Source organism: Sus scrofa, chromosome 17 (genome assembly GCF_054392235.1).
Source record: "Sus scrofa isolate SSC_HxYL_T2T_F1_AM1 chromosome 17, Sscrofa_HxYL_maternal_Yorkshire_Landrace_v2.0, whole genome shotgun sequence".
NCBI lineage: Eukaryota > Metazoa > Chordata > Mammalia > Artiodactyla > Suidae > Sus > Sus scrofa.
In genome coordinates, this window is record NC_139399.1 from 17,063,898 (window position 1) to 17,080,277 (window position 16,380).

Below are 16,380 nucleotides of genomic sequence, written 5' to 3' on the forward strand. Positions count from 1 at the left end.
GAAGAGGCACTTGTGTTCATCTGTATGTAAAGTTGGAGTTGCTGTGTCTTCCCAGGGGGCTAAGAAGGGGGCAGGGAGACATGGCTGCCATTACCCATCAATTTGAGGAATCACTCCAGAGCCCAAAGTTCCTGGGTGATCAGAATTTGGAAAACTGGCCAAAATTTTCTATTTTCAGAAGCATTCACTTTGTTGGCTATTTGGGGCAGCCATGAAAAGCTTCTCCAGGAGTTCACACTGTGACTCAGCAGGTTACACACCTAACACGTATCCATGAGGACTCGGGTTCGATCCCTGGCCTTGCTCAGTGTGTTAAGGATCCGGCGTTGCCATGAGCTGTGGTGCAAGTCACAGACTCAACTTGGATCTGGCATTGCTGTGGCTGTGGTGTAGGCCGGCAGCTGCAGCTCCTATTCAACCCCTAGCCTGGGAACCTCCATATGCCGCAGGTACAGCCCTAAAAAGAAATACAAAAATAAACAAATACAAAGTTCTCCATCAGTTAGGACTGGGATGCACCGCAGCCCCCGGGAGCAGGGCAGGTGAGAGGATGGGCGAGACTAGAGAAGCTCGTGGACCGTAGTTGTTCATTCTCCCAAGGACACAGGTTGCGGTGGAGAGGGGATCAGTAATAGTAACGCACAAAGGGAGCACTTCGAAAACAAAGAGTTATATACATGAGTTACCTGTACATTAGAGGTTATTATGATCCCCATTCTACAACCCTGTGGAGATAAACACCAACCAAATGAGAACCAGAAAGGCTATTTCAGAGTTCCCTGGTGGCTCAGCGGGTTATGGATCCAGCATTGTCACTGCTCTGGTTCAGGTACCTGCTGTGTCACAAGTTTTGTCCTTTTTTTTTCTCTTTTATCTTTTTTTGAGGGCCAAACCCTTGGCACCTGGAGGTTCCCTGGCTAGGGGTCGAATTGGAGCTGCAGCTGCCAACCTACACCACAGCAACAGCAACTCAGGATCCGAGCCCCATCTAAGACCCATGCCACAGCTCACAGCAACACCAGATCCTTAACCCAGTGAGCTAGGCCAGGGATCAAACCCGCATCCTCATGGATACTAGCTAGGTTCATTAACCACTGAGCCACAACAGGAACTCCTGTGTCACAGGTTTGATCCTTGGCCTGGGATCTTCCATGTGCCACAGGCTTAGCACACCCAAAAAAAATATTTTTAAAGGCTATTTATGTAGAGCTTGCTGTAGCAAGGGAGCCACCAACATCACCTGCATTTGGAGAAAATTCAAAGACCAGCAGAGAACTGGGGACACTTCATAATGAAAAAAAAAGGGTAGGTGTCACCTGTGCCCCTATTTGAGGCTGTTGGCGTGTGGAAATTGGAGCCAGTTATAAGTGGACACCCCATGTGATTGGTCAGACATGAGCATTTGGCATTTTCTGGTTGGTTCTAAATAGGAAGCAGGGATGGATATTAGGGAAGGTGTCAGCTCTCCATCACATCCTGGCCATCGGGGCCTGTGGGTACATCGGTATTTTTTTGACTCCCAGGATACTTACTAGAGACAATGGCTTGACTTCCTATAATCTGACTCACAGCAGGCAGGCTTCTGCGCGAGGGGACTATAGATGAACAGGTTGGTTTTCCCAACTGGTTGCCACAGGCTGGCGGTCAATGTTCTATTCTTACATATGGCCTGACCATTGTCCTTCTCTACATTCAGTCTCTCAACCCTTAGGTGTGAGTCTGTACAAAAGAAAATTGTGGTCCTGGAGCTCTCTTGTGGCTCAGTGGGTTAAGGATCTGGCTTGGGTCACTGCTGTGGCAAGCGTTTGATGCCTGGCCCGGGAACTTCCACATGCTGCAGGTGCAGCCAGAAGAAATTGGTCCAAAAAGTTACCCACATGGACTTTCAGTGCCCTGGAGAGGGGCTGGGGGCAGCTTCCACACAGCATCTTAGGCATCAAGATGCCTAACAGAAGTGCTGTATTCATATCTGCAATATCCATGCAGCCTAATAAAAGCATCAACTATCTCCTTCGAGAAGCAAGATCATGATGCTGCTTTTCCTATTTACTGATTTGCTTTCAGACCGTGATTAACAAGCCATAGAAAATGATTTCAACTACATATCATTGGTAGAGCTGAGTTTTCAAAACCCAGGAACATGTTCTCAGAGGGGTCTTGGGTAAAGAATCCTTGCAGGAGTTCCCATCGTGGCTCAGCGGTAATGAACCCAACTAGTAACCTTGAGGACTCAGGTTTCATCCCCGGTCCCTGCTCAGTGGGTTAAATGATCCAGCCTTGCTGTGAGCTGTGGTGCAGGTTACAGAAGTAGTTTGGATCTGGTGTTGCTGTGGCTGCGGCTTGGGCTGGCAGGTGTAGTTCCAATTCGACTCCTAGCCTGGGAACTTCCATATGCCATGGGCGTAGCCCTGGAAAAAAAAAAAAAAAGAATCCCTGCAAATACCTATTCTGTAAAATCTGAACTTCTCCCCCGCTCTGTGTACCGACCCCAAGGAATCCAGCAGAACCTGAGCCTGAGTGGGGTGGAGCATGGTTCTGGACATAGAAGCCAAGACTGGGTCCTTGAGGTCAAGCTTGAGTCCAAGTGTCCCTTTGTGTTTGCCTCTGAAGGGGAACAGAACATGCCACCCCAAAGCATGCCACTTTGTCCTACAGAGTTTTCTGAATAATGTTACTGAAGAAACAGCAGGTGCAAGAAGGACACTTTGACCATCCTTTGCCCCCCTGAGGACAGGAAATAAATCCCCCATGTGAAAAGCACCCTCCCTGGACCAGGACATAGAGAAACATCCTGATCAGAGATAGGAATTCAGGGCTGAGAAGCCTGTATAAACAAACCTTGTTGCTTCTTCACGAATGTGTTACCCCAAGCCTCAACTCCTTTGTCTTGTGCATTCTTCACACGTTTACTGTTTTTTCACCTAAGAAGCACATAAAAACTGCCTGCTTTGGACTTTCCGTTGTGGCTCAGTGGGTTAAGAACTCAACTAGTATCCATGAGGATGTGTGTTCAATCACTGGCTTCACTCACGGGGTTAAGGATCCGACATTGCCCCAAGCCAAGGCATAGGTCACAGATGTGGCTCGGATCCCATGTTGCTGCAGCTCTGATTCCATCCCTAGCCTGGGAACTTCCATATGCTGCAGGTATGGCCTTAAAAAGACAAAGAAAATATATAGTGAAAGAAGTTAACATGGAATAAAAAATAGCACTGATCCCCCAGGGTAGGTGTTTATTAACATTTGTACACAGCACCATGGAGTCACAGGGCGGGTGAGTTATGCCAGGGCTGCCTGGCCAAGGAGGGTGTCACCACTGCAGAGACGGCATTTGAGCCGGGGTCTTTGGGCTCAGATGGATTGTACCAGATGGAGGCGGTGGGAGTGAGGAGGGAGATGGGGGTTTTCTTGGATGTATCCCTAGCAAAAGAACCTATTAAGCCACAGGCATCAGCCTAAGCCAGCTTTTATGCAATCTCAGAATCCTGTTGCTACACCAAAGACCTTCTCTCCATCAGCTGTTCACAGAGAGAACAGAATTAGGTTTTTGTAAGTTTCCCCTTGAAATTATTCAGCGATGGTGCCCGTATGTCTTCCTTCAATGGCCTTTCCTAAGAGTCAGAAACAACAGGATTCACCGACACTTAACAGTTCGCTCTTTGAAACAGATTATTTTCCCTCCCCTCAAGGTCTAATCAGGAAGCTTGCACTGAGCTCCTAGGGAGCCCTCCATCCAGTGTAGGGGAGGAAGACTTTCCCCCTCTGGATTTCTTGGCTGGTCTCATAATTAAACTGATACAAGACAGATGAACAGGAGAAAAACAAATGTAATTTCACACATGTGGAAGCCCCCAAGATAGGAGGCTCAAAGAAATGGCCAAAACAGTCAAGTTTTTTTTTTTTTTCTTTCTTTCTTTCTTTTTCATGTTGCACCTGCAGCATATGGAAGTTCCTGGACTAGGGGTCAGATCGGAGCTGCAGCTGCTGGCCTATACCACAGCCACCGCCACACCAGATCCAAGCTGCTCTGTGACCTACACTGCACTTGGGGCAACACCAGATCCTAAACCCACTGAGCGAGGCCAGGGATTGAACCCACATCCTCACTGAGACTACGTTGGGTTCTCATAGCAAGAACTCCTCTCTCACTATATTTGAGTCTCTGTGTCTTATTGGTTTCTGTGTCCTCAGCAGGCAGTAAAGAAACATCCACAGCATCCAGATTAGCCTGGTCAGGAACAGGTCCTTCTGTGATGCTAAGACGTGTGTGCCTGCCATTTGAGAACACCGCCAGCCCTGACGCTCTCTCTACCTTGGGTCACCTGCAGGTACCTTCCTCTCGCTCTCTCTCCTGAAAATAATGCAAGTTCAGTTTTCGTCATCTCTTCGATGATTATGGATTCATTTTTAATAAGAAAAGAAGACTGGCATCGAAATGGCAGCAGAGAGAAAACAGGACCACAAGTGCAGTGAGGGGGTGGGGTACCACCTCTACACCGGCCGCCTCTCAGGGCATCCGAGGGCTCAGCTATGGATGGATATAGGAATATTCCACTCATTAAGAACAGGTCCCTTGCTGGGAAGAATATTCATCCCATCAGTCTTCGCCTTGTCCTGGCTGAGGGAAACCCTTTGCTCTGACTTGATACCCTCAAAACCACCTTCTAATTGTCATTCGTCTTCCCAAGTAAACATTCCCTCAGGGGACAGTGATGCTGATCAAAAACTCCCGTATTTTTACTTGCAAGAGGTGCACAGTTTTCATTCCAAATGAACAAACTGCTGTTCTGTTTTACACACCAAAGGAAACATAAATTATGTACCGAGCAAAGCATCTGATAATCGCTGACGGGTCTGCCCTTAGGTCACGTCTTCTGAAGCCGCCTGCCTCCTCCCACCCAACCTCATCTGTCTCAGCCCCACTGTGGGTTCTTAGGCCCCAGCACGACAGCATCAGAAAGTCTCCCAACTGAAAAGGGAACTCTCCTTCACTGTTGGTGGGAATGTACATTACAAACACAGTATGGAGGTTCCTCGGAAAGCTGAATATAGAACTACCATATGATCCAGCAATCCCACTCCTGGGCATATATCTGAACAAAACTTTTCACTCAAAAAGATACACGCACCCCTATGTTCATTGCAGCGCTATTCATAATAGCCAAGACATGGAAACCACCTAAAATGTTCATCAGCAGAGGAATGGATTAAGATATGGTACATATACACAATGGAACACTACTTAGCCAAAAGAGAGAATAAAATAATGCCATCTGCAGCAACATGGATGCAACTAGAGATTCTCATACTAAATGAAGTGAGTCAGACAGAGAAAGACAAATACCATATGATATCACTTAGATGTGGAATCTAAAATATGGCACAAATGAACCTATCTATAAAACAGAAACAAGCTCACAGACATGGGAAACAGACTTGGGGTTGCCAAGTGGAAAGACGGAGGGAGTAGGATGGACTGGGAGTTTGGGTTTGCAGATGCAAACTATTCCATTTAGAATGGATAAGCAATGAGGTCCTGCTGTACAGCCCAGGAACTATAGCCAAACTCTTAGGAAAGAACATGATGGAAGACAGGATGAGAAAAATAATGTATATGTATATAGGACTGGGTCCCTCTGCTGTACAGCAGAAATTGGTACAATGTTGTAAATCAACAATACTTTAATAACAAAATTCACCCTAAAAAAATCTCCCAACACTCTACTGGGAAGTTCTGGCAGGAAATAGGGAAAAGACTGGCTTACACATAATATTTTCTGGACTGTTTAGGGAGAATGCCTTCTACTCATCTGGTTTTCCCACTCAGCTGGACATCACCACAATTCCTAGACCTGCAAAGTTCTCAGCAAACAGAAGAAGCTGTCTAAGGATAGCGCGTGGTGCCAGATACTCACATTTTCTGATCGGAGCCTCTTGGCAGGACACCCACCATCTCTGGGGTGAAGCATGTAATACAGTCGGACCTTGCTTGCATGTTTTCGACTCTGGGAAGGCAAAGCAGAAGCAGATACTGTGAAAGAGAAGGCACAGTGGAAACATAGCCAGTGTCTGCAAATGCCCAGAAGTACGTTCATTAGAAAACACTTGAGGAGTTCCTGTTGTGGCCCAGTAGAAACAAATCTGTCTAGGAGCCATGAGGTTGCGGGTTCGATCCCTGGCCTCGCTCGGTGGGTTGAGGATCCAGCGTTGCCATGAACTGTGGTGTAGGTCGCAGACACGGCTTGCATCTGGCGCTGCTGTGGCTGTGGCGTAGGCCAGCAGCTGCAGCTCTGATTAAACCCCTAGCCTGGGAACCTCCATATGCCACAAGTGCGGCCCTAAAAACAAAACAAAACAAAACAAAAATTAGGAAACACTTGAGTACTTCCTATGGGTCCCATGGCATGAAGCCATAGACAGGTTAAGTGACTTTTCCAAGGTCATTAAGCCAACATCATTTCAGGATTAGAAGACAGAGTTGATGAAGAAAGGGGAAACCATCGGGATCCCTTAGCCTCCAGTGAATGGTATATTTAATTGTCTTTGAAAGTAAGAACAGATTGGAGTTCTGCTGGGGAGAGCAGATTACAGATCCAGAGTTGTTTCTACAGTGGCTCAGGTTTCTGCAGTGGGTTAAGGATCCAGTGTTGCTGCTGCAACTGTGGCATAGGTCGCAGCTGCAGCTCAGATTTCATCCCTGGCCTGGGAACCTCTATATGTCTTGGATGTGGCTCCCCCCAAAAAAGTCAGACCAGGTCAGCAAAGGTGATAATACAAAGATATTATTTACCATGATGAAGAGCTAGGTCTCCCTGCCCTGTGGAAGAGGGTACAATGCCACCCTGAGAGCCTGAATATACACAAAACCTCTAAGCATGAGCAGAGCCAAGCTCCATGCAAGCAGGCAGATGGAACTGAAACAAGTCCCATTCCTGCAGATTAGTGGCACAATGGACTTCTGTCTGTACCAACTGTCCATGCCCAGTGTGGAGAAACTGATCAGTTCTTAATCCCATCTTTTTTCTCTTCCTTCACTCAACTGAGAGCCCATCCAAACTCCCCTCACCTTGAAAGATCACTGCAGTTCTAATTTCTAAGTTGCTACCTGTGGCAGGATGGTGGATCAAAAAGAGCACCAAGAAAAGAGGCAGAAGAAGTTCAGAATTCCAGTTACAGCTCTACCGCTTTTTAGCTGCAAGATATCCCTCGAGTCATGACATCAAACAAGTCACTTACTTTAATTTGGTTATAGCCAAGATGAGTCTCATTTCTCCATGCACAAAATGAATACAGTGATATTCATCAGGGTTTCCATGAGACTCGGATGAGACAATGTTTAGGAAAAACTGTAATCCACATAATGTTAAACATCCCTTGCTGCAGACTGCACCAGTCCTAACTTTGAGCTCCAGGTGGTCTCTGTAACGTGAATTCTCCATGAATCTACTGCTGCCTGATTCTAGTTCCCCAGCCCTTTCCTTTACTCAGAGATTATTTACTCCTTTTCCAGGCTTTGGTTTCCCTTGTCCATTCTTTACAGCTGGGTTCTAGCCAAAATCCTGAATGATGGTTTGCCTTCATGGATTCGCCACAAACGCAAAGGGGTGTTTTTTCAGAGAATATGCAGCAAATTGCATCTTGTTTTACAGGACATAGTGGAATCCTTTCTATCTGGTTTTCCTTATTTATCACTTTTTTAATTCCCTCATTTTGCCTGGAGCAAGAAGACTGTGCTTCCAAAGAGTCCTCGGACACTTCCAAGGACTTTACATAGGTTTAAAAGTGCTGTGGGAACAAGAAAAATATCACAGGCATAAAAAAGTACTGATGCATGATTTTGAAATATATTTGTAGCCATTTCTAGGTCACATAGTAAGTTTTAACCAAGGGATATCTGGAGTTTTGTTTGCCTGAAAGATTTGTAGGACAGAAAGATAGAGAACTATATGAGCCCATGTCAGAAGATTTGATTTCAGTATCATTGTTCAACTTCTGCCTGTTTTTGAGAATGACACTGTGTGAAGTGGCACTTTTCATTTTGCAAATAAATATGATGGTTTCTCCAAGGTATATACCTTTTCGACGGTATTGTGGGTTTTTTGAAGGTAAGGAGTAATGGGAATATTGGGAATACCACACCAGTCAAAAAAATAAAAAAGAAAGTGTCATTGACAAAGGAATGGATAAAGAAGATGTGGTACATATACACAATGGAATAATACTCAGCCATAAAAAAGAATGAGATGATGCCATTTACAGCAAAATGGATGGATCTAGAGATTGGCACACTAAGTGACATAAATCAGATAAACAGGGTGTGATATCTTTTATAGATAGCATCATTCCACCATTTATAGGTGAAATCTAAAACATGATACAAATGAACAAATCTGTGAAACAAACAGATTCACAGACAAAGAGAACAGACGTGTGGTTGCCAAGGGGGTGGGGTGGAGGAAAGGACAGGGAGTTTGGGATTAGCAGATGTCAGCTATCATGTAGAGAATGGATAAGCAGCAAGGTCCTCCTGCAGAGCACAGAGAACTATATTCCGTATCCAGAGATGAACCATAATGGAAAAGAATATGAAAAAGAATGTATCTCTTTGCTGAATCACTGACTCACTTTGCTGCACAGCAAAAATTGGCCCGACACCGTAAATCAACCATACTTCAATTTAAAAAATAAAAGAGAAAGAGGTGACAACCTGAAGGACACAGAGCCTGGGCTGGTGAAGAGCGCACACAGACAGGTAACTGGTGAAAAGACAAAGCGATATCAGCATGCGCTTAAATGTGGCCGCAGTGGGTTTTCAATTTTGCGTGTGTTACTACAGAAGAACTTCTTATCACAGTCCCTGCATCATCCATCTACTCAGGGTCCTGGATTTCCAGGGAACAAAATCACAGACAAATTGAAAATCTCATCATGCAGCTTGTTTTGTGGTTGTTGGGTTTGTTTGTTTTTTTTTTCTTCTTTCTGCTTTCCTAAAATATTACATTTCTTTCAAAAAGACTATTTCCAGCAATGGCAGAGTTCACTAGGTTATTTACTTGCAGTTTGACAAAACTAGTAAAAACCCATTAGCTGGGGAAAAGGAGGCGTGGGAAGAGAACAGCTCTGCTGTGAAGCCACTAGGGATGGGAGATGTTGGGATGGGAGGTTTCTCTGCAATTTTGTTCACTGGAGGCTTGTTTTTCTCCTTCGGCTTCCCAGGCTCTGAGTCTGATGGAAGGACCTTCCTGCCCCACAGTCTGAATGAAGAGAAACAGAGCCTCAGTAAACATCACCTGATTCTGGACTGATGGGGGAGATGCTCTGGCTCATCCTTTACCTGCATCCCTTTTGCCTGGTCCTCTCTTTTCCTTCTGCGGCTTTTTCCAGCCTGGCGGGGGGCCGGAGCCAGTGTCTCCCTACCCTGACTTGAGGGAGGAAGTAAAAACCTCAAAAACAGTCCGCTCCCCAGTGAGAGGGGTTCAGAGACACCATGCCAGTTAGTCTGATTCAAACTCAAAGCCACAAATGATGTTGATTGACCCAGGGAAAGATGTTCCTGGCAGAATATTGCAGCTGGTGCTCAGTCCTGCAGCTCTGCCAGCATCCTCACCTTTTTCCCCTGGGGCACACTCACCTCCTTGTCCAGATAGGACACAGAGTCACCTAACCACGTCTGCCTCCACATGGCCTCTTTCATCCACCTCCTCTCAACATACCCTTAACTATCCCCCATTGCTTGAAATTTGGTACATATACCTCCCTCCTTTCCATTTATTCCAAAAATAAAACCTTGCCCACAAAATGTTAAAATGACAACTGAGCAGGAGTTCCCTGGTGGCTCGGCAAGTTAAGGATCCAGCCTTGTCGCTGCTTTGGCTCGAGTTGCAGCTATGGCTCAGGTTAGAACCCTGGCTCGAGAACTTCCACATGCCACAGGCATGACCAAAAAGAAATTTTGAGCAAAGATGTTCACTGCAGCATTATCTAAATAAGAACAATCAAAAAACTGGAAGACGGCTACATTTTTAACAATAGGAAATGGGTTCAAGCAGCCGTGGAATGCCCTTATGTTCGGTTGGAAACTGAAACAATGCTTTCTGTATAATGAATATTGGATGGAAGGTGCTAAACTCAAAATTGCCTGTATACTATGATGACAATTAAATCAAGATTCGTAAATACAAAGAAAGAGGTGGAAAAGGAAAAAGAAACAAAGCATGATTTATTAGCACAGGTGGAGTGTGAATGGTTTTCATTTTTCTTTCTTTTTTTTTTTTAGGGCTGCACCTGTGGCATATGGATGTTCCCCAGTCAGGGGTCGAATTGGAGCTGTTGTTGAGGCCTGGGCCACAGCCACAGCGACACTGGATCTGAGCTGCATCTTCAACCTATGATCAGCTTGTGGCAACATCAGACCCTTAACCCACTGAGCAAGGCCAGGGATCAAACCCACATCCTCATGGAGACTATTCTGGGTTCTTAACCCGCTGAGCCACAACAGGAGCTCACTTTTAATTTTTATAACAAATTTGCCTTGAACATAAAAATAATTATAACTTCACAATACTTGTCTTGTAATTTCTGATTACGTCTAGTTTATATGCACAGTAATTACAATTAGTAAAAAACATCCGTATCTGGAATGCACTTAACATACACTGATACAATCGACCACGTTTCCCTTCACCCTCGTTAACATCTTACCAACATTTAAAATGCATATTTTTTTCACTGCAGTTCTTAGCAATGAGATGAGGCTCCTTAACCCAAGAGCAGTATATGGTATTTAAGAACTTTAAACTTTATTTTGGTGCAGACAAATTCTTTGGTAAATATGTGTACTTTCCACAATGCAGTCACTTTAGCTTTCTACGTATGATTGGAAACTGGGATGACAAGTGCTAGAAGAAAGCTACTTCTTTTTTTTTTTTTTCTTTTTTTAATGGCTAAAGCTGCTGCATATGCAAGTTCCCAGGCTAGGGGTTGAATCAGAGCTGCAGCTGCCAGCCTACACCACAGCCACGGCAACACAGAATCCTTAACCCACTGGGCGTCTGCAACCTATCCCACAGCTCCGGTGACGTCAGATCCTTAACCCACTGAGCAGAGCCAGGGATCGAACCTGGATCCTCATGATACTAGTCAGGTTCATTACCACTGAGCCATAACAGGAACTCCAAGAAAGCTACTTCTCAAACCACCTTCTGTCATCCAAATAAACATGAACAACAGCAACTCCTGATGACATTTCCAGAGATCTTTTAATACCTAAAATCTGTACTGCCTTAAAGAGTTTGAAAAGACCAACTGCCAACAGACAGGAACTTAAAAGAGAAAACTGTTATCTTACAAGTTAAATGTATGTATTACAGAGTTTCAGAAGGGGACCGTTACTTTCTGAGAAAGAAAAAAAAAAAAAACACCATGAAAAAGAAATTACAATCCCTGCCCCTTGCATTGAAAATCAATCCCTGGTCCTTTCCAGCCTTCATATTTGCATTTTAAGCAAAAGCCATTACTTTCATTCAAACCACATCACCTTTAAGCTTCCCAGATAGGCCAGAAATTACCAAGTCTTCCACTTTAATTAAAGCCTTTGCCCTCATTGCTGGGCTTTGCATGGGGGCAGATCTATCTGCAGATTAGTTTCTTTGGCTGAAACAATCTCCTAGTCCTTGAAGAAAGAGTCTAAAGTGGAAATCCAGGCCAGCCTTCTCTTTGGGGGGATAAAAAACGAGGCAAACCTCTATTTCAGATGGATTGCTGTGAAAGGAGAGGGCGAAATACACAAAAATAGAAGAGGTCTGTGCTTCACCTAAATAGCCATCTTCCGTGATCACACATGCCTCAAAAAAATTCGCAACTCAAATTTGTTTCCAACGAGGACTCCTGATTTCTGTGCTCATAAAATGTGGCAATAACAACGCAAACTTCATATCTGCACACTGCTCCCAACAGCCTCTAAAGTCCTTTCATATTTATCCTCTCATTTTCTCCTCCAATCACAGTTGTGAGGCTGGCAGGAGACGTGTTATTTCAAATAAGCTTTCAAGATCCATGGCTGATTTCCTAGTCAAATCTTCTCCAGCTTATTTCATCATAGGTCTCTAATTATACCTCTTCCAGAAACCAGCTAAAATAAGCCCAGGGCTAGAAGAAAAAGAGAAAACCTGGAACAGACTGATTGTTACAGAAGAGTGATTCTCACAAGCCACCAATCTGGAGGCGACTCCGCTCGTTCTAAGGTAAAGAGGAGCCGATTAGAGACAGAAAAATACCGAGGTGGGAACTCCTGGCAGCATCTGGTTGATGTGAGTTGGGGGGGGGGAGTCTCTCCCTCAGGAAGGAGGAGAGGGCGCCCTGGCAGAGCCCCACTTGACCCTCTGAGGTTGAGAGTGAAGAGCTGAGCTCTGGAAAAGCTGCAAGGCAACTTCACTTCAAAGTCAAGGTCAAGTGCACATAAAACAAGAGAAAATCTCCTGTCACCTGTTGGAGATCCTTGCTGATCAGTGGGGCTCTTTCCCAGAGTGGTACACCTTTCCTTATTACCACAGGAAGGCAGTTGGACACAGAAACCTACAGTGAAAGATGGACCCACTGGAAATCCAGGAAAGGATGACTGATCCCTGGAGAAAGGCTTTACCAACACAGAGAAGGAAGGAGAAATCTAGGAAGAGGAGACTGACCCCTGGGGAAAGGCTTTACCAACACACAAGGCTGCTGGGCTACTGCCATGGTCTGTAATCCAGCCCCACAGCTAGAATTGGATTAGAAGATCCTAATTTCATTCATGTGGACCATGAAAGGATCCAAGGTCAATCCACCCACACTGGGAACCTATATCAGGCCTTAGCCTTCTGTTCCGATGAGCAGCACGCATAAAAAAATGACGTGACACAAAAAAAGACATGGGAAAAGCTCTCAAGAAAGAGACAGCAAGGATTTTTTTTTTTCCCTTTGCAAAATACTCGCCCCAATAAATAGAAGTTTTAAGTGGCACAGGTTTCAGGCCATTTCATTTAAGAAAATATGTTAACTGAGGACAAAAGCCCAAAGATGAGATAAGACAACTGATTACGATGAAGTGTACTGAGTTAATAATGTAAGGACATTAAATCTATCACAAGCTAGATTTAGAAGGTCTTTCTCAGCAGGACAAGAGCAGTATCCCTACGGCAGGTCAGTGTGAAGTCAAGACAGAGTCACTTCCTAGAACGCAGAAGAATAGGATAAAGAAGTAAGGAAAGTGATATTGGAGATCTGACAAATGAAAAACCAGAGCAAATACTGTGTGGCTTTAGCTGTAGAATATAGACCCCAAAAAATGGAATAGAATAAAAACTGGGAAAATAGACCCAATAGTAAGGTACCAAAAAAAAAAAAAAAAAGTAGGAATATAAATCTAATTTTGTTATTGGGAAGTTTTCTAAACAAAGCAAAAGAAGTAGTACTGATAGATATGGCTATTTATCTATCTATCTATATGTTTGTGTGTGTATATATGTTTCTAATCTGAACTACATGCATATAAGAGGCAAACCACAAAGTAGGAAAAATACTTGCAGTGTGTAAAAGAAAGTGATCTCGTATCTTTAAGACAAATAAGCATCTAACAAATTATAAGAAAAAACAATATTAAAATAGGCAAAAGACATAAATAGGAATTATAGAAATGCATATAGCTAAAAGCTATATAAAGAGAAGTTCATCCCATAATCAAAGCGATTTATGACAAACCCACAGCAAATATAATACTCCATGGAGAAAAATCAAAAGCCATCCCATTCAAATCTGGAACAAGACAAGGATGCCCACTCTCACCACTGCTATTCAACATAGTTTTGGAAGTCCTAGCCACAGCAATTAGACAAACAAAAGAAATAAAAGGCATCCAACTAGGAAGAGAAGAGATAAAACTGTCACTCTATGCAGACAACATGATACTATATGTAGAAAACCCTAAGGACTCAACGCAAAAACTACTTGAACTGATTAATAAGTTCAGCAAAGTAGCAGGATATAAGATTAACATTCAGAAGTCAGTCGCATTTCTGTATACCAACAATGAAATATTAGAAAAGGAATACAGAAATACAATACCTTTTAAAATTGCACCTCAAAAAATCAAATACCTCAGAATACACCTGAGCAAGGAGGTAAAGAACTTATATGCCAAGAACTATAAAACTTTAATTAAAGAAATTAAAGAAGATGTAAAGAAATGGAAAGATATTCCATGTTCATTGATTGGAAAAATCAATATTGTAAAAATGGTCATACTACCCAAAGCAATCTACAGGTTCAATGCAATCCCTATCAAATTACCCATGACATTTTTCACAGAACTAGAACAAACAATCCAAACATTTATATGGAACCACAAAAGACCCAGAATTGCCAAAGCAATCCTGAGAAACAAAAACCAAGCAAGGGGCATAACTCTCCCAGACTTCAAGCAATATTACAAAGCCACAGTCATCAAAACAGTGTGGTACTGGTATCAAAACAGACAGACCAACCAATGGAACAGAAAAGAAAACCCAGAAATAAACCCTGACATCTATGGTCAATTAATCTTTGACAAAGGAGGCAAGAGCATAATATGGGAAAAAGAAAGTCTATTCAGCAAGCATTGCTGGGAAACCTGGACAGCTGCATGCAAAGCAATAAAATTAGAACACATCCTCACACCATGCACAATAATAAACTCCAAATGGCTGAAAGACTTAAATATAAGACAAGACACTATCAAACTCCTGGAAGAGAACATAGGCAAAACACTCTCTGACATCAACCTCATGAATATTTTCTCAGGTCAGGCTCCTGAGGCAACAGAAATAAGAGCAAAAATAAACCAATGGGACCTAATCAAACTGACAAGCTCTTGCACAGCAAAGGAAACCAAAAAGAAAACAAAAAGACAACCTACAGAATGGGAGAAAATAGTTTCAAATAATGCAACAGACAAAGGCTTAATCTCTAGAATATACAAGCAAAATATACAACTCAATAGCAAAAAAGCCAATCATCCAATGGAAAAATGGGCAAAAGACCTGAAGAGATTGTTCTCCAAAGAAGATATACAGATGGCCAATAAGCACATGAAAAAATGCTCAACATCACTGATTATAATAGAAATGTAAATCAAGAGAGAGGATTAAGATGGCAGAATGGAAGGACTGGAGCTCAACTTCTCTCCTAAAAACAACAAAATTCACAACTGAAGACTAAGCAATCTCCACCCAAATGGACCAGAAACCTTATAAAAGATACCCTACTCCAGAAGAAAAAGAGGAGGCCACATCAAGAGGTAGGAGGGGTGATTTCATGATATAAATAACCTCATACCTCCCAGGTGGGAAGCTCCACAGACTGAAAACTAACTGGTTCACAGAGACTCACCTACAGGAGTGAGAGTTCTGAGCCCCACATCAAACCCTCACGTGTGGGGATCTGGCACAGAGAAAAAGAGCCCCTGGAGCATCTGGCATTGAAGGCCAGTGGGGCTTGTGTGCAGGAGCTCCACGGGACTGGGGGAAACGGAGACCCCATCCTTAAAAGGCACACACGGACTTTCACGTGTGCTGGGTCCCAGGGTAGAGAGAGGTCTCCATAGGAATCTGGGTCAAACCTGACTGCAGTTCTTGGAGGACATCCTGGGAAAACAGGGGTGAATGTGGCTTGTTGTGAGGGAGGGACATTGAAGGCAAAACTCTCAGGAATATTCAGCAGCTGCCTTTCTCTGGAGGTGGCCATTTTGGGAAAATCTGGCCCCACCCATCAGTCAGCCTGAGAAGCCCCAGGGCAAACAACAATCCAGGTGAGATCACAGCTCCGCCCCTCAGTAAACAGGCTACCTAAAGAGCCCTCAGGCACACAGCTGCCTCTAATCCCATCCAGAGACTGAGCCCCACCCACCAGAGGGATTAGAATCAGCTCCACCTACCAGTGGGCAGGCATCGGCCCCTCCCATAAGGAAGCCTACAGCAAGCCCACCATACTGACTTCAGCCACAAGGAGGGCAGACACCAGAAGTAAGAGAGGCTACCACTTTATTATCTGTAAAAAGGTCACCACACCAAAAACCTATAAAAATGAAAAGACAGAGAACTACAACTCAGATGAGGGAGAAAGGAAAAACCCCAGAAAATCAGCTAAGTGATGAGGAGATTCTCAGCCTCCAGGAAAAAGACTTTAGGCTGTTGATGCTGAAGATGATGCAAGACATTGGAAATAAACTGGAGGCAAAGATGGATAACTTACAGGAAACACTGAGCAAAGAGATACAAGATATAAAACTTCAACAAGAAGAGATGCAAAATACAATAACTGAAATAAAAAACTCACTAGAAGCAGCTAACAGCAGAATACAGGAGGCAGAAG

At 43.8% G+C, this 16,380-nt stretch overlaps 1 protein-coding gene across 2 annotated transcripts in view; it reads right to left on the reverse strand.

The window, feature by feature from the left end:
• ZMAT4 (zinc finger matrin-type 4) overlaps positions 1-16,380 on the reverse strand; it is a 405,890-nt gene that overhangs the window by 250,289 nt on the left and 139,221 nt on the right. Inside the window, exon 3 of one of the 2 annotated variants that reach the window (XM_021077599.2) lies at positions 5,916-6,005. The exons of the other annotated variant lie outside the window; for it this stretch is intronic. Coding sequence (XP_020933258.1) covers positions 5,916-6,005 — 90 coding nt within the window. The remainder of the gene's footprint in view (positions 1-5,915; positions 6,006-16,380) is intronic. 2 annotated transcript variants of the gene reach the window in all.